General features: G+C 35.5%; 1 protein-coding gene across 2 annotated transcripts in view; it reads left to right on the top strand.

The window, feature by feature from the left end:
- Window positions 1–19,209, top strand: part of LOC135139884 (polycomb group protein Psc-like) — an 80,760-nt gene that overhangs the window by 42,652 nt on the left and 18,899 nt on the right. The window contains exons 1-3 of one of the 2 annotated variants that reach the window (XM_064070236.1): window positions 1,175–1,243; window positions 2,498–2,588; window positions 3,103–3,300. In XM_064070236.1, coding sequence (XP_063926306.1) covers window positions 3,164–3,300 — 137 coding nt within the window. In that variant the 5' untranslated portion in view covers window positions 1,175–1,243; window positions 2,498–2,588; window positions 3,103–3,163. Of the gene's footprint in view, window positions 1–1,174; window positions 1,244–2,497; window positions 2,589–3,102; window positions 3,301–19,209 lie in introns of those variants that run through there. The other variant, XM_064070234.1, reaches the window with a different exon arrangement.

Below are 19,209 nucleotides of genomic sequence, written 5' to 3'. Positions count from 1 at the left end.
AGAATTTGGATTTTTCGATTTTTCAAAATTTCCGTTCGAATAAATTTGTTCTTTTAGTTAAAAAATGGAAAAATGACAAATCGTGAAAAGGAAAAATTTTAGCTTGAGAACTTGAAAAATTAAAAATCAAAACATTCCAAAATTGTAAAGATAAAACTTGAAAAATCAAAAGATTGGAATTAAAAACTACAAAATTGTCAAACAAATTATCAAATGAAACATTTAATTTTTTTATTTATTTTTAGCAAGTACTAACCCCACCCATCCAGCCTTTATTTTCTTACAAGAATAAGTCATTTGCCAAAATCAGTCTTATCTTGACAAGTACTAGCCCCGCCCACTCACCCTTATTTTATCAGAGAATGTCATTTGCAAAAATCAGTGTCATACTTACCAAGATAAGATTGATTTTGGCAGATGACCTGCTCTTCTAAGAAAATAGAGGGTGGGTGGGCGGTGCTAGTACCTTTTCTTAGAAGGGTAGGTCATTTGTCAGAATGACTCTTATTTTGCCAAATACTAGCCTGACCCACCCGCCTTTTATTTTCTTAGAGGGTAGGTTATTTCGCAAGTACTACCACAGTGTAAAATTTCTTATTTTTGGAAAAGTTGTCTAAAAATTCCGAAAAAATTCAGATATATATATCCCAACGTGCTGATTTCAAAAATATAGGATGTTTGTGGTAACAGGGCAATATTTTCGGAAAATTCGGTGTGAAATTCGAATTTTTTAAAATTTTTAAAGATCGCGATATTTCAATGGACGATTCTGGAAAAACGGTTTGAGTTATCGAAGAAATGAAGCCAGAAGTGGCTTCTGCGGCCCAAAATCTGCACGGAAGTATTTAGTTAATTTCGAAAATTGTGGCGAATGGGTCGGAATTTACATAAGGGAGGTAATAGAATACATAATGGGAAGTTTCATTTTTGTAAATGTCACGTAAAATTCTGATTAAATTCAGGGATATAAATTCCGACTTATTGATTCCATAAATATAGGATGGTTATGGTTATAGTCATGGTTATACTGTATCTATTTTGGAATTAGGCCCCGCTAGATGGCTATGTATATTAAGAAAACAAAAAAAAAGGTGAAATATAATATAATGTTACGACAATATCATTCATTGCCCTGAAACGATGGTCCAGTTCTTCGTAAAATTGATAGATTATTTTTAGTTCCCGAGCGTAAGCGAAGACGTGGAAAATCAGCAGGCTCCAAAGCTTGCACTTTTCGAACGAGGTATGGATCTAAACCTTGTTCTTTTAATGTACGATGCACCACAAACTGTGAAACTCCAACCTCAGCTGCAAGCCCAAAATTTGTTCTTCAGCTTGCAGTTTTCTTTCGGTCCTATCATGGCCACGATCGTGAGTTTGAGGCTTAAATGTACTATGATCTCGGCGATGTAGCGCTGTTTTTTGTATACATTGTTACCACTTAGGGACGGGAACTTTACACAGTGCAATAAATCTTATTGACAGCACATCATGATACCAAGGGTCTCCGCAGACAATGTTCTTTTTCATTTTTAACAGTTTGCTGGTGATTCAAGTCCCTTCAGTGCCCTTCTATTTTGACAACAATTTTTCAAAAATGTAAGTACTTATGTAGTTACTATTACCAACGGTATAACAGACATTTCCTTCTAGATTATTATCTTCGTCTAATATTTATGTTAGTAGGTATTATATTCCGTTGGATATAGGTGGGGGACTGTGCGTGTGCACGCTAACTTGAATCGGGTTCTTAATTTGATAACTTTGACAGTTAAGTTTAAGTTACGTTCGTTGATTTTTTACAGTTTGTTCCCATTTTTTATTTTTCTTTCTACTTAAAACTACAGTCAGGGGAATATACCTACTGCATTTTCAACAAGCAATCAACAATGCCGAAACCTTTACGTGAAGATGTAAAGCAAATGATTGCTAGTTTAATTGAATGGTTTATTGAGGGCGGAATAATGGAAACTCTCTTACTGTTCTGACTGTTACTCGGGATGTAAGCAGACATTTTATTACAGTTAGATAGCGGTGAATTAATTGTATTGGGGCGGATGCTTGCCACTTTGGGTAGAAGATAGGTTTACGATCATCAAGAGATTCTGAAAAAAAAAACAGAGTGGATTAATATAACGGGTGTTCATTTAAAAAAATTAGTTAGTTGTGAAAAGAACTGATTTTTCGCTGTACATGTTGAAATTAATTAAGTGGCGTTTACATTGCAATAAAGTCCGTCGTTTCCAGCTTGTCGGACTGAATTCCGTAAAATGTCACTTCTCCAGCAGCGGATTTAACCTGAAAATGATACCGATTTACCTCATTTTCACGACGGCCGCCACAAATTAAATTATGCATATTCTCTCTCGTTTGATTTGCCCCATACTGTGCGTTCCCATCCTAATAAATAATCACAATAATAATAAAATACGACTCAGACTAAAAAACTCCCATCCAGCCGACCACAAATAATACCACTTTGCAATTTCTCTTCCAGTTTGCCGCAGTTGCATAATCAACTTCCTCCAGGAGAACTGCTACTGCCCCATCTGCGAGGTCATCATCAACAAGGCCAAGCCGTGTCTCAAGTGAGTACCTGCACCATCAACATCCAGCAGGCGGCGAACCGTGGGAAAAACGGAAACACGCGCCGCGTTGTATATTGATGTGGCGTCGCGACGCTGCCGCGGCGTCTGCGCGCCAAAACACCGCACACACATACACACACGGCCACGAAATCACGTTTCCTTCAATTAACGTAAAGAAAACAACAACAAAACCCGCGAGTCGAACGAACGCGCACAAACACACACACACACGCATATTTCCGGATGTTTTCCCACGCCGGCTGTAATTATATGCAAATGGCAGTGGCGCGAGTTTTATTCTAATCGGGCAATTAGGAGGACAGTACGAATGCGTGGTTGGAAATTACGGAAGGTTCGCGGAATTTGTGCCGTGTATCAAGATAGATTCATAAACCACAAGTACACACCGAGATTTTCCGTCCAACCTCTCGCGAATATTAACTACAAAAGCGAACTTTCCCGTGGACCCGACTCGAATATCCTTATTTATTTACACCCCCCATGAATTTTTCAGATTGGACAAGACGCTCCAGGACATCGTGTACAAACTCGTGCCAGGACTTTTCGTCAAGGAGATGTACAGGAGGAAGGAGTTTTTCCAGAATAGGCCTGCGTTGGCGCCGAAAGTTTCCCCAGAGGAGAGGGGAGAGGATACCGAGAGGACGATTTTTAATCCTCAGGATGCTATTAGTTTGTCGATTGAGTACATCAGGTGAGTTCGAGGGACGAAGCGCCACTGGTTTAATGATGAGGGGCGGTTTAATCAAAGAGAAAGCTCTCGGGGTTAAGTGACGTCACCGGGAATTGACGTCTACGTCACGAAATTTTTGTTTTAAGCGAAATTCCGTTTTTGGCTGCGTTTTATTAAAATTTCATCGGAATGTTATTAGTATGCAGTCGTAAATCATGCCCCAGTGAAAGCAAACTCGATCCAATTAGTACAGTGAAATTCGCGTAAAAAGTTTGCTTCAAACCGTGTTCTTAGTTTGTAAAAATCGACGAATTCGAGGTATTTAGATTGCGTTTCTTTGGGTTGCCGGATGTCTTACGTAACGAGGTATCAAATGATAACTTAATCGGAAATTTTTCCCTACGTGAAACCCGATATACAGTAATTTTAAAGTTATATTTCGTGGAAATGAAAGTTCGGTTTTGTTGCGTTAATTACACTATATCGACGATTTCTGGATGTTAAGTATGTCGGTAAGTTATACGCATACTAAATAAAAATAACCCATCTCTGCGCCGGAGTTAAACCCCGGATATCTCACTCGAATTAACCATCAAACCTAACAAATGATCTTGTACAAATCCCAAGAATCTCGCCCACCAAATACTCGAAATACCTCGAAACGAATTCGATCCTCTCGTCCCGAACACGCCGCAATAACCAACCACGAAATCTCCCAATTCATCAAACTCCAAACCTCAAAAAACACAGAAAGAGCCCTCAAAGGGTTTCCGCCCACCCGTCCTTCGACCCCGACAACACTTTTCAAATTAAATCGCCATGCCTCGTCGCGTTTCCACCGTACCAACAGTCGCCGAGGAAGGAGACGGAGAGGCTTGAAAGACGGAGAAAAACGCGGACTGTAAAGTCGGAGTCGGCAGTTTTTAAGTTATCGTGATTTAGAATCGGTTTATGAGTGTGGAGGTTATTTTGTTTGATAGTTCCGAAACTGATAAAGTTGAGCGATTTTTTGAGGTGGTTGCGTGGAATAACCTGAATTTAACGTAGTAGATTGTTTTAATGTAATGAATGCAAGTACTTGGGTTGAAATTGATACGGGAAAATGTTACATGATGTAATCTGGGTTACGTGAAGTTTATTAAATGTCAAAGGATTTATATAATAAAAGTTTTTAGACAAATTTAATGATTTCGTTATTCTTTAAGAATAATTTTATTATTGTCGGATATCAATTTTATTTTCTTTAATTTATGGAATCTGTTTCTCAAAATCTTTTAAATATTTTTGAACTTATAAGCTGTTAGCCTTATGAACTTGCATTTGGTTGAAAAGTACATCCAAATGTGGTGCAATAAAATGAATTCCTTCTAAGAAAAATTAAAAAATGCACAATTTAAAATTCTCAATAAACCAGTTTCTTTATAATGTTTTATGTTTATGTTCAAATATAACAGCAAAAAACATTGGTGAAAAGTTGTTTCGACAGAACTTCCCTCGCACCTAAAATACAATGAAACATATCCAGCATTTTCGGGTTAAATTTTTACTTTAGGTACACAATTTTGTCATGAAATCAACATTTTGCAAGGACACGTAAATCAATGTGGATTAGACTAAAAATAAGAGTATTCCCAAAATTTCTGGGAAAATGGAGTGAGTCGTTCTTGATTTAATCAATAGAATAAATTGACTCATTCATTAATTTTTTTGAGCCACCTTGGTACATAAGCAAATCAAAAAAATATGAATGCAATGATAAATTACCAGTAAAAACTCATCATATTTTGCACATTTTTAGTAGAATTTATTCGGCAAAATTTTGAGATGACGTTTTCAATTTTTTAGTAGCATAATCCTGAACTTGTGGTTTATAAATAGATTATTGAGATTTTTCGGCTTTTCGGTTTTTCGATTTTTCGACTTTTGATGTTTCAATTTTTTAGTATTTTAATTTTTGACATTTTCAATTTTTCCATTCTTCAAATTTTCGATTTCTCCGTTTTTTTATTTTTCGATTTCTCAATTGTCCGATGTTTCAATGATACGATTTCGCAATTTTTCAACTTTTCGATATTTTAATTTTGCAATTTTTAAAATTCTGGATTTTTCGATTTCTCGAGTTTTCAGTTCTTCTATGCATATTTCAGTCTTTCAATTTTCGGAATTTATTAAATTTCTGATTTTCCATTTTTTTTTTAATTTTTAGATTTTCCAGCTTTTCGATGTTTCGATTTTTCTATTATACGATTGTTCAATTTCTCGTTTTCTAAATTTTAGATTTTCCAATTTTTATTTTTTTTTTATTTTTTCATGTTTGGACTATTTATTATTGCTAAAAATAAAAGTAAAAAATAACTACCAAAATTGTGACTAAAAATATGTAAAAACTAATAGAAAATAGAACACATTGCTGCTAAAACATAAAAATAACTGTATTTTCCCAAAAAAATCTATTGCATGATTACTGTTCCACTAGTTGCTAATTTAGGACGTTAGTATCAAACGCAATGAAAGTATTAATTCTTAGTTAAACAAAAAAATAGTTGCATGTCCAAATCGAGTGGAACATGTGAGATGTGTGTAAACAAAAGCACCTAAATAATAACTATTTCTCGCAGAATTTCTGGATGCTTATAGAGTCGACATTGGCCTGAGCGCGCTCCGGTCTGTGGATCATACAAGTTCTCGGGCGACGATGTATCTAACGAGGCAGTTGAAATACCTGATATGTCACAGCGCAAAAAGTATTTCTCAAAAAACTTTCAAACGTTGATGTCTTTTTAATCGAACAAAACACAATTGGCGAACGCAATAATGCAGAATGGTGTGCAGAAAAATCCTTTAGACTAACCGAACGTTATTTTGGTAAAATTTTCAAAATGAGAGAACAAGTAACACGGCTAATCCTACTGTACTGTGAAAAACATTTTACATCCCTGCAAATCTAGTTCAGGATGTACTCTCCCAAAATCTTTGCATAGAAAATGAAGCAAGGGCAACTGATGCATTTTGCATTAACACCAAACTGACAATAAGACAATGCGGTTTATACATTTTTAGCGGCATCGCCAGACGGCTTAATAAACAAAAACGCTATCGTAGAAGTATATAAAATGTCCAATTTAAATAGTGCTTAATTCAACGAGATGATAAATTTTGGGAAAATAATATGATAGAGCCCTAGAAAAATTTTATTTATATGCCTTACTTCCGGAGAGAGTAGATTCTCGTTATTAAACAAGTCAACCCATTAGACAAACTGTAAAGAAAAAATTGTACAATTAAATTTTTTTATTTGCATTCGCGTCGTGTATAGTTCATATAAATCTTTTGCCCTTCTAGTATAAACACACACAGGAATAAATAGTAATATTGGAATAGGTTTACTGGAGATACCAAGTAAAAAACGTGCCTATAATACTCTACCTCATAGGTGGTGCGAAAAGAGTATCAAAAAATTAAATTTAAATAAATATGATTGTTCAGGTAAATAAGTGGTTAGTGAAGTGATGAGAATCTAAATCTTGTCAGTTTTGTGTATTGATTAATATATAAAATGACAGATTAATAAAAAATATTTGAATAATTTTTTGAAAGAAAATATTTTAGTAGAATGTATAAAATTATAAAAATTTACATAATTACTTTGACATCAAATTATGTCAGCAATGAAAGAAGTCGACTTGTAAAAGAGTTTCAACAATGTTGGTCAGCTAAGAGTATTTATGAGTTTTATGACCTAAAGTACCTGAACTGATTACATGAAAGGGTCGGTCGGCAAGGCTCCCTGCTGTGTAAACTCAACAATTAATTGAAACGGATCTTTGTAAATAGGGTTGCCTAGTTTCACTTTATTTTCATTATTCAATATTTTTTTAAAAAGCAAATATTTTGATAAATATAAATTTTAAACAAAAATGGCCGGGTCTTCCCCATAGGGCTCAATGTTGTCTTTGCACTGATATAAAATTTGAAGCGAAAAATGCTCTCCTCGTCTAAAAGTGCAATTTCCTTCGAAGAATGAACGATTAATTAAACACTAAACAATCACTTATTTTAAAAAATATTGTGTCTTCCCCAGATATTTAGACATAATCTATCAATTGAAATGTCGATCTTTTTTTCAAAGTTGAAATTACGCCCGTAAAATGAAATTCTATTTACTTAATTTTTCGGTCTGCTACTGGGCACCCTTAAAAACCGTTGCTTCTTTCAAGTGATCTGATAAAGCAGAGTCCAATTCGGCCGTAAAATCAACCAGACCTCGAAATATATACCTACCTGGATTTTGTGATTCCCTGCTTTCGTCATCTCCACGTAAAGCAAGTTCGAACACTCCACAAAATTTTATGCACATCATCAATCGGCGAAATATATGGCGATTTTTGTCGACCCTTGCGTTATGTGCCACTGTCGGAACAGGACCCGATTCCAGCCCAATACCGCGACCGTACGCACGGTTTCCATGGCAACGGTGTAAACAAAACGTCTAAATGAGCCATGATTTGGTCTCCGTCTCCGCTTTTATCAAATTTCAACATATTATATATCCAAGACACAAATTTCCGGATAATTTTTGGAATATCCAATATTGAAAATGATTATTTTGCTATATCGAGTGTGTGTGTCAAAAATAAACTATAATGAAGTATACTTAATGACAAATTCTGTATACTTACATGATGTTGGAAATTTTTTCAAAATAAAACATGGAATGCAGAACTATGAAATAATGAATATAAAATTACGCAAGATAAAATAAAACGGTCATTTAAAGAAACGATTTAATACCTGTTGCTATCAGTAAAATAATTTCTGAAATAAAAAAAAATCATCCTCTGGCAAGTGACGCCGTCGTATTTTATTCCATTTCGATTAATTCATTAGAAAAATTTGTGTCATCTTCATCGTAGGTTGTTAAAAATGTATATGAAATAAAAAATACGTTGTTAGATTGATGATGAGTTTCCAGGACAATTCAATTTGTCGTAGTTTTCCGTAACACTTTACTTGTTTATTCACACGAAAATGAGCCAAAAAATTTATTTTTTCAAGTTCTAGAGATAGAACATTCATCACAATTGAGAAGGGGTGGGTGGGCGGGGCTTATATTTCGTCCATTTTTTTCTTAGTATACGAAGTTTTCTTCATTTACTCCATAAATGTGTAATTTAGAATCCGTGTGAACACTCACCATTGGCATCCAGATTTTTGTAAAAAAAATCAACATTGTATATCAATTTTTTACAATTTAACTTTTAAATAACAAAAATCGAATGCTGTGAAATCGAGCAAATATTTTAAGATTCTTTGAAACAAGGTAAACAGTTAGTCAAAATTTGTCCGTCATCTTACATTTTTGCCGAATTTCTTCAAATTTATTAATGTCTTTGGGAAAAACAAGTATGAATTAATCAATCAGTCCTTTCCTTTGCGTTGAGGGCACAAAATCAACCAAATTTCATTTTCTTTTACTCGCAGGATGTGTTTTTTTTTTGTACTATATTTCCCAGACTCACCAGTTGATTGTTAAGAGCGTAGCGGAGAGTTAATCCGCCATTTTCCAGATACCCGGCATAGAGTTTTCTTTCAACAACAGGAAAGTTAAACATGTTGTCAGTTTTTTGTTGGGAAAAGAAGACTTCGTATATTAAGACAAAATGGACAAAATATAAGCCCCGCCCACCCACCCCTTCTCAATTGTGATAAATGCTTTATTCATAGTGAGCTGAAGGGAGGAGTTTAGCTGCAAAATCCTCATTTCTCTACGAGAAATTATCATATGAAATATGTTTTTAAAACGGTAGAATTTTTTAGAGAAATATTGATGTTACAATTAAACTCCGCCCCTCGTCTGATTAGGAATGAAAAACTCACCACAATTGAGATCGGGGCGGGTGAATAGGGCTTAATATGTGTTTTTTTTTTAATATATAGAGTTTTCTTTCAACAACAGGAAAGTTAAACAAGTTTTCAGTTTCTTGTTGGGAAAAGAAGACTTCGTATATTAAGAAAAAATGGACAAAATATAAGCCCCGTCCACCCACTCCTTCTCAATTGTGATGAATGCTTTATTCATAGTGAGCTGAAGGGCGGAGTTTAGCTGCAAAATCCTCATTTCTCTACGAAAAATTATCATAGGAAATATGTTTTTAAAAGGGTAGAATTTTTTAGAGAAATATTGATGTTACAATTAAACTCCCCCCCTCGTTTGATTAGGAATGAAAAACTCATCACAATTGAGATCGGGGCGGGTGAATAGGGCTTAATATGTGTTTTTTTTTTAATATATAGAGTTTTCTTTCAACAACAGGAAAGTTAAACATGTTTTCAGTTTCTTGTTAGGAAAAGGAGACTTCGTAAATTAAGAAAAATTGGACAAAATATAAGCCCCACCCACCCACCTTTTCTCAATTGTGATGAATGCTTTACTCATCGTGAGCTGAAGGGCGGAGTTTAGCTGCAAAATCCTCATTTCTCTACTAGAAATTATCATAGGAAATATGTTTTTAAAAGGGTAGAATTTTTTAGAGAAATATTGATGTTACAATTAAACTCCGCCCCTCGTCTGATTAGGAATGAAAAACTCATCACAATTGAGATCGGGGCGGGTGAATAGGGCTTAATATGTGTGTTTTTTTTTTAGTATATAGAGTTTTCTTTCAACGACATGAAAGTTAAACATGTTTTCAGTTTCATGTTGGGAAAAGAAGACTTCGTATATTAAGAAAAAATGGACAAAATATAAGCCCCGCCCACCCACCCCTTCTCAATTGTGATGAATGCTTTATTCATAGTGAGCTGAAGGGAGGAGTTTATCTGCAAAATCCTCATTTCTCTACGAGAAATTATCATATGAAATATGTTTTTAAAACGGTAGAATTTTTTAGAGAAATATTGATGTTACAATTAAACTCCGCCCCCCGTCTGATTAGGAATGAAAAACTCATCACAATTGAGATCGGGGTGGGTGGGTGGGGCTTAATTTATTTACTTCGTTTTTATAATATGTATAGATTTTCTTTCAACAACAGGAAAGTTAAACATGTTTTCAGTTTCTTGTTGGGAAAAGAAGACTTCGTATATTAAGACAAAATGGACAAAATACAGGGTGTCCCAGAATTCGCGCCATTCCCGTGAATGACATGTTCCCTGTCCCGAACTGTGCCGTAATTAGCAAAAAGAATTGTCCAGGCTTTAACCGTGTGAGAACTGGAAGGCGATTAAGTTGACCAATAGAGAGGCTGCTTTTATATCCGAACGTTTCTATGTTCAAAGTTACCTATGCTAAGAACAAAAAATCGGGTAATACTAAAGTTGAATGAATTTTTTCCGAATTCCCCTCCGTCAACAACAGGAAACAGAATTGTGGTTATAAATTTAATCATTTTGACAATTGTTTGTCATAAACTGTCACGAAGTTCATCACTGACCTGAAGAGATGCTTCTGCGCCAAAGATGACTGATTAATGTACACAGAGACGTCAAGGTTTACTTTAAGGCAAGTAGCATGGGACAGAAGTTATTTCTGCTGCCATTCTAGTTAAATTGTGTTTAACTGGGCTGTCGTCGGTGAAAAGAATGCGCCGTGAAAAATCAGGATTTCGTTCATTTTGTCGCAAAAACCATTGAGCAAAATGTACTCGTCGCGGGTAGTCGGTTGGTCGCAGATGCTGCACTCTCGTGTAATGGTAAGGATGCAGTATTCTCTCTTGAAGGATACGATGAGTGGTCGATCTTGAGCATCCACTCATTTGCGCTACATAGAGGACACTTCTCCTAGGATCCGCTTCCATGTTTTCTAACACTTGCTCTTCAGCACCCACACGTACATTCCGTGGAGCTCCAGCACGGCCTTTCCGACTAGGTTGAAAAGACCCATCTTCTCTTGCTCGATGTAACAATCGGTGAAACACTTGTTGGTCTGGGTGCCGACGATTATTCACGGGGCTCTAAGAAAATGACTTCTAATACCTGCTCTTCGGTATCTACACTATGTAGAATAGTAATAAATGTATTATTTGCCTACGATGAAATGAAACAGCTTCTCTTATGACATGTACAGCCCAGTTAAACACAATTTAACTAGAATGGCAGCAGAAATAACTTCTGTCCCATGCTACTTGCCTTAAAGTAAACCTTGACGTCTCTGTGTACATTAATCAGTCATCTTTGGCGCAGAAGCATCTCTTCAGGTCAGTGATGAACTTCGTGACAGTTTATGACAAACAATTGTCAAAATGATTAAATTTATAACCACAATTCTGTTTCCTGTTGTTGACGGAGCGGAATTCGGAAAAAATTCATTCAACTTTAGTATTACCCGATTTTTTGTTCTTAGCATAGGTAACTTTGAACATAGAAACGTTCGGATATAAAAGCAGCCTCTCTATTGGTCAACTTAAGCGCCTTCCAGTTCTCACACGGTTAAAGCCTGGACAATTCTTTTTGCGAATTACGGCACAGTTCGGGACAGGGAACATGTCATTCACGGGAATGGCGCGAATTCTGGGACACCCTGTATAAGCACCGTCCACCCACCCCTTCTCAATTGTGATGAATGCTTTATTCATAGTGAGCTGAAGGGCGGAGTTTAGCTGCAAAATCCTCATTTCTCTACTAGAAATTATCATAGGAAATATGTTTTTAAAAGGGTAGAATTTTTTAGAGAAATGTTGATGTTACAATTAAACTCCGCCCCTCGTCTGATTAGGAATGAAAAACACATCACAATTGAGATCGGGGCGGGTGGGGGGGACTTAATTTATTTACTTTGTTTAATATATAGAGTTTTCTTTCAACAACAGGAAAGTCAAACATGTTTTCAGTTTCTTGTTGGGAAAAGAAGACTTCGTATATTAAGAAAAAATGGACAAAATATAAGCCCCGCCCACCCACCCCTTCTCAATTGTGATAAATGCTTTATTCATCGTAAGCTGAAGGGCGGAGTTTAGCTGCAAAATCCTCATTTCTCTACGAGAAATTATCATATGAAATATGTTTTAAAAGGGTAGAATTTTTTAGAGAAATATTGATGTTACAATTAAACTCCGCCCCCCGTCTGATTAGGAATGAAAAACACATCACAACTGAGATCGGGGCGGGTGGGTGGGGCTTAATTTATTTACTTTGTTTAATATATAGAGTTTTCTTTCAACAACAGGAAAGTCAAACATGTTTTCAGTTTCTTGTTGGGAAAAGAAGACTTCGTATATAAGAAAAAATGGACAAAATATTTTTCACAATGTCCACAAAGTTTTGTCACATGTTTGGAGTGCATTTAGAGAGAGCTTCAAACCGTAAATTGTCCACCCTATCCTTGGATGAAGGTTGAGAATGTGTGTGCTTATTGTAGTAATTTTAACAAAACCCCCATGCCATTTAAATCAGGTTGTATTGACAATGGTATGGGGGTAATCTAAAATTTCATGACCACTCTCTCTGAAGCATCGATTAATTCCGTCTATCATCCCAAAATAATTTTTTTTTCTCTCTATTTGTCGTTTTATAATTTTCTTCGCTGGTTTGTCCTTTTTTTTTGATAAATCTTTCTGCTACTTCTTTTATGACTGTTTTTATATGAAATGGTTAATGTTTCGATCTTTTGATAGCAGGTGTTTCTCTTATTTGATGCAATCCCTGTAACTTTTTTATTTTTGAAGGTAGGTCTTTTGTTCTTTAGACAAATTTATATGGTACTAGAAGATCTATAACATAGGAAATGATATCAACTTTATATTTTTAAATGGAACACACAGTATATTTTTTAATAAATTAATGCATTTTTTACCACAAAATATCAAAGTAATCGATTAAAAACTGATATTTTTATATGAAAATGTAGTAGACTGACGCGTTATTTCAACATTATTTTTAATGAAACCGAAAAAGGAAATGATCAATGGGGTTCAAATCAGGCGATCTTGGAGGATATTTTATTATTTATTATATCCACGTTTCTCACATTGTGATGTGGTGCCCCATCCTGTTGACAATACAAGTTTTGGACGGAATTCAACGGTAAGTTATCTAAATAAACTTCTACCATTTGCCGCAGCATACGTAAGTATTGCTGGCCATTTAGGTTGATATAAAAAAATAGGTCCAATTATGGTATTATTAATCATGCCAACCCATACATTAAATTTCCAAGCTATTTGGTTTCTCCTTGGATTGAATAAATATTTTATAAATATCTAGTGGTCGACTTTTTTATTAATATCTTTTTAATTATTGATTTTAGAATTAAAAAAAAATTAAAATGGTACCGGTTCTACCGGAAGTGATAAGATGGTGTGAATCAGACATATGTGTGTTTTAAAATGACACAAATTTGCTCAAACGATCCTCTATTGTATTTAGTTCTTTAATTATCTCTAGTTTTTTATTGCTAATACCCTGAGCATTCTATAAACCTAATAAAATATTTTGTGCAGTTTGTGCATTTATTCCGTTTAAATTGACCTACAATCGTCGTCATATTGGATAAAATAATTCAATTACTGAGTGAGGCAGCGCGAGTACATTCCTAGCTTGACGGGCTCCCAGGACATGTCACAATGCTGCCGATGGGGTTTTGAGGAAGACCAGCTGCTCGAAGTCTTCATCTCGGGCTGAGTGTAGTTGGAGATGGGTCGTTTGACGGGGTCGCGCACTTTGACGAATGAATGGATCAATTTGTGCATTTATTCCGTTTAATTTGTCCTACAATAATCATCACACTGGATAAAATAATTCAGTTTGAGTTGTTCGTTGATTTCTGAGAATAATTTATAATTTCACTTTGACATTTGGATTTTGCATGATTAATCCAAAGACGCGATCGCCGAACTTCGACAGTGCGACGGAACATTTCGCGACAAATCGGATCGGGCGCGAATTTCAAAATACGATTTTTAAAACCTTTTTACATTAAATGAGCGCGGTGCAACGATTTGAAAAAAATACTGGCCGATAGCCCTCTTCGACCTCCACAAAGGCATCATTCAATAATAGCTTTAAAGTGATCTGGGGAGATATTATAAAATAAAAACCAATTTTCAAACGGTGGATCGGTCGTGAGGACCAATTCAGTGGCCCGCCCACCCACCCGATTTAAATCCGTGCTCTGTTCTTATTCGCAGTTTTTATAATGTAATGAATTCTGAAATTTAGAAACTACTGAGCGTTAAAAACAAGAATCGGTAAATCCGTATCGTGGTTTAGTGGTGGAAATTCCCCAGGTATGCACTTTGTATGAGACAAAAATTACCAAATTTTGAGTATGTCGTAGAAATTTTATGTCAAATTTTGAAATTTGTCATCTGAATTATTTATTAAACAGAATCTTTGATTTATTTAACGTTTTACTAGTCCACTTAATTCCGAACAATAAAACGATTTAGTGATCAAACAAAACAACTTATTATTACTAACTAACGTTAAAAATCGGTTTCTTAATTTTAATAGTTAATCTTGTTAAAAACCCCCCAAACTCGTCCACCGCACACACTTCTTCGGCACAACTGCACGACGAAGAGCCCCCGACCGACAAAGAAAGCGGCCGATAGTGAATAGTTTCGAGTCGGCATAAAGCGGCAACCTGTTGTGAGTGTCACGGCGGCGGCGGCACATTACCGTCCGCCCCCGCCCGCCCGCGCCCACACGCCGACACACGCACACGGACGCGGGGTGGTCCCGTTACGCCGGCTTCACCCCCCGACGGACGCAGAGACGAAAAACGCCAACGAAAAAAGACGACGAAGAAAAGGCTGTATAGGGAAAATACGATGAAAATCGATACGGACGTGTAAATAGTACGGGGGCGGCGGGGGCGGGGGAGAGGTAAGCCGGATCAGTTTCCGCCGCGACGCACGGCGTCTTGCTTGACGCGCGTCGTAGCAACAGATGAGTGTGATTATGAAAGCGGACGGACGGGGAGGGGGAGGGGTTGTTTGGGTTCGGTTACGTGGAGGAAGTGTGCTCCGAGGTGACGGGGGCTGGATGAAAGGAGTCTAGTTTGTGGGTTAGTTAGCGGTAACAGATGGGGGGTCGATTCGGTTGAAAAGTTTATCAAGTTGCCATTATTTTTTTAATTTTGTCTGCGCTGAAATTCAAATTTATGAAAACATTTTCTAACATAGTGGAATTGTTATTAATCTCCAGCATTTTTGTTCAATTCTTTGCCAGATTTGCAACCAGCGTTTGAAAAATTGTGTTATTAAGATGAGGCCACAAAAAAAATTCACAAGGTGTCAAATCACAGGAACGAGGTGGCCAAGGAATTTCTGTATTTCGACTAATTATGCGTTAGTTAACGTCATTTCAATTCAAATATTCCTGTACTTGTGTTTTATGAATCCACCTTTGTTAATCTAAAACCTCCGTTTCTTTATTATCGACCAAGACACTCCGCGCCAGACCAAATTAAAGTTAAAAGAGTAAATTTTTATAGCTCAGTGCGTTCATTAACAAAAAACAAGCTCTACACGGGTGGAAAAAGATCTATCGAATAATTTTTTACCATTAAATGTCATATTGATCTTCAAGAAGACAGTACATAATATTTATCTTCGGAATATCAGAAATCTGAAGTTTATTTTAGAATTCAATTATTTGTACTTGTTCAGCTATAGTTTATCTTGATTTTTAACCCTTTGTGTATCTAATGCAGAAATATTCATGTCTAGAAATCTCGAATTAAATTGAAAAGCTCTAAGTTTTTTTCTCGATTATTACTCCCTGAGTGTAAGATAAGGAAGTAGAGTAATCGAATCCACCGGGCGACTTGTCAGTTTCATATTTTCTCGATGGTTCATGACCCCTAGAATACGAAAAAAGTGATCTCCCGTTTCCGTTTGTTTGTGCGTCTGTGTCAATTTTTATTAAACCTAACCAATTTTTGTCAAATTTTGCATATATTACGTTGAACGGGTGATTAAAACAATTTATTTCTCAATAACTCGAATTTACACGACTGATTACACAGCGACTATGTACAAAATAATTCCGGCGCTACTGAATTCGTTCACTGAATAATAATGGTTCCTCTCGATGGTTCAAGAACGCCGCTTCGAGGGTTTTCTGGGTTGCCCATCGCGACTTCCGCTTCCAGGCTTTTCGGCAACGAACCCCGCGGCACCCGGCCCATGACTACTAATCATCCCCACCAACAATTTGACGACGTCATCTCAAAGAATTCTATTTTGAAATGATTTAAAACGTTAAACGTCCAAATTTTCCCAGCACGCGGACCGGTGGTCGTAAGTTCGATGTCAAACTTGGCCGTTTCTTTTTTTCGTCATCACCGCCGTACATAACAGAATAAACAAATACATATCAGAAGTCCCAAAGGTGTCGTACCGGGACGGCGTATGGGTTTTTTTCGTAACAGTAGATTAGGAATATCATGTAGATGGTTAAACGCTAACCAAATTGTACTAATCACCCCCACCAACAATTTGACGACGTCATCTCAAAGAATTCTATTTTAAAATGATTTAAAACGTTCAACGTCCAAATTTTCCCAAAAAAAAAAAACAACACAATTAGCACGCGGACCGGCGGTCGTAAGTTCGATGTCAAACTTGGCGGTTTCTTTTTTTCGTCATCACCGCCGTACATAACAGAATAAACATATACATATCAGAAGTCCCAAAAGTGTCGTACCGGGGCGGCGTATGGGTTTTTTTCGTAACAGTAGATTAGGAATATCATGTAGATGGTTCAACGCTAACCATATTATACTAATCATCCCCGCCAATAATTTGACGACGCGACGTCATCTCAAAGAATTCTATTTTGAAATGATTTAAAACGTTAAACGTCCTAATTTTCCCCAAAAAAAAAATTGTAAGACAACGCACGTCATTATTATAATATTCAGAAGATTTTATTCGATTGTGGCTTAATTAATAATTTTAGTCCTGTTTTGAGGAGCAAAACTCATTCAAATCAAACTAATTTCTCGTGACATTCTTTCGATGTATAAACATATCATATCAATCATGTGATTCAAGCTTTACTGTCTTTTTGACAAATATTAGCACTTTTCAAAAATCTATTTTGTCGAACGATGCCTTTGATATTATTAATATACGACAGATACGACACTACTGTCAGTAAATTAAGGTTATCTAAATAAAGCACATTTTACAAGTTATGACATTAGTAAATGACAACTGACAAATATTTTTTGAATAAAACTGTAGATAAAAAAAAACCGTAATTTTATAAAAATAAATACCTCTGGCTTAGTTTCTGATTTCTTAATGGTGACTGAAATTCACTTTTTTTTTAGGTCAGTAACCATTATAACCAGTATCCTGTTTTGAGGAGCAAAACTCATTCAAATCAAACTAATTTCTCGTGACATTCTTTCGATGTATAAACATAAACACTTGAACTGAAGCTTGTTATTAGTGCTGAGAGAATATTTTTCCCGTTGGTGTATGGTGGAATAACATTCGACCATACATAAAAATTTAGGAATGAAATGTGACAAAAACTATCATACAAGGAACGAAATTTTCTCAAGAATCAATCTGATACTTGCCTTCATGGATATACCGGGTGTGTGGGGAATCCCAAAAAAATAATAAAACAATTCTTTATGATGCACTATTTTATTCAAAAAATATTTTCATTTATGACAAATCATATGTCATTCAAGCTTTACTCTCATTTTGACAAATATTAGCACTTTTCAGAAATCTCTTTTGTCAAACGATGCCTCTGATATTATTAATATACGACAGATACGACACTACTGTCAGTAAATTAAGGTTATCTAAATAAAGCACATTTTACAAGTTATGACATTAGTAAATGACAACTGACAAATATTTTTTGAATAAAACTGTAGATAAAAAAAACCGTAATTTTATAAAAATAAATACCTCTGGCTTAGTTTCTGATTTCTTAATGGTGACTGAAATCCACTTTTTTTTTAGGTCAGTAACCATAATAACCAGTCATTAATCGTTGTGCATTATTATTAATAAAACAAGCTGTTATTTTTGATTAATAAATAAACAAAAAAACATTTAATAAGACATTTATAAATTATAAACAAAAACGAAACCAACAAAAGAAAAATCCATTAAAGCATAACCAACTAAACACTAGAGAAGATGTTCAAAATTCCTGCTTTGTGCATTATAAGTAAGCTCATAATGTTTCCAAATTTTGATAGTAATCAGTACCTGCTAAGAAAAAACTGATTTTGGCAAATTTGATACGTTCTAAGAAAAGAGAGGGCGGGGTTAGCAACTGTTAAAGTAGGATCGATTTTGGCAAATCACTTACCCTATAAGTAAAGAGAGGGTGGGTGGGCGGGGCTAGTATTTGATTAGATAAAACTGATTTTAGCAAATGACGTATCCTCTAAGAAATTTAATTAAATTATTATTATAAGAAAAGACACTAGAGGCTCCAAAGCACTTTCAAATTCTTTCCAAACAGGAATACCTAGAACCTCAAGATTGTTTAAAATTTTTCAAAAAGAAAAAAGGGGGTCCCAAAATTAACTCAAAAACAAGTCAGGTCAGAACTTTCCAAAAATAGAAAATTTGTTTTAAATAATTTACCAAAAAAAAAAACATTGGCTCCAAAAATAATACACCATGGGTACCCAAGAGTTTAATTAAAAAAAAAAAAAACACTGCGGCACTCAACACTTTGAAATTCGTAAAAAGGGGACCTAAAATTAACTGCAAACATTTTATACGTAGGGTTTTGAAAACTTTCACAACTTTTGATACGTCAAACATTTTTAACTGCTTCCAGATACCTGGTATAAAGCCAACCCTGTTATCTGACGTACCTGTATAATTTGGAAATTTTAAATATTCATTTTAGACACTCGTGTAAAAAATATGGAAAGACTACATCTGATTTGTTTTTTTTATTTACTTGACATTTGTTCGCTCGTAATATCAAAACTGTGACGTC

The sequence above is a fragment of the Zophobas morio genome, unplaced genomic scaffold (genome assembly GCF_036711695.1).
Source record: "Zophobas morio isolate AGI-343-1 ecotype UQ-CSIRO unplaced genomic scaffold, CSIRO_AGI_Zmor_V1 ptg000038l, whole genome shotgun sequence".
In the NCBI taxonomy this organism is placed as follows: Eukaryota; Metazoa; Arthropoda; class Insecta; order Coleoptera; family Tenebrionidae; genus Zophobas; species Zophobas morio.
The sequence above is the reverse complement of the archived record's forward strand: the minus strand, read 5'-3'. Positions and strand labels throughout refer to the sequence as shown.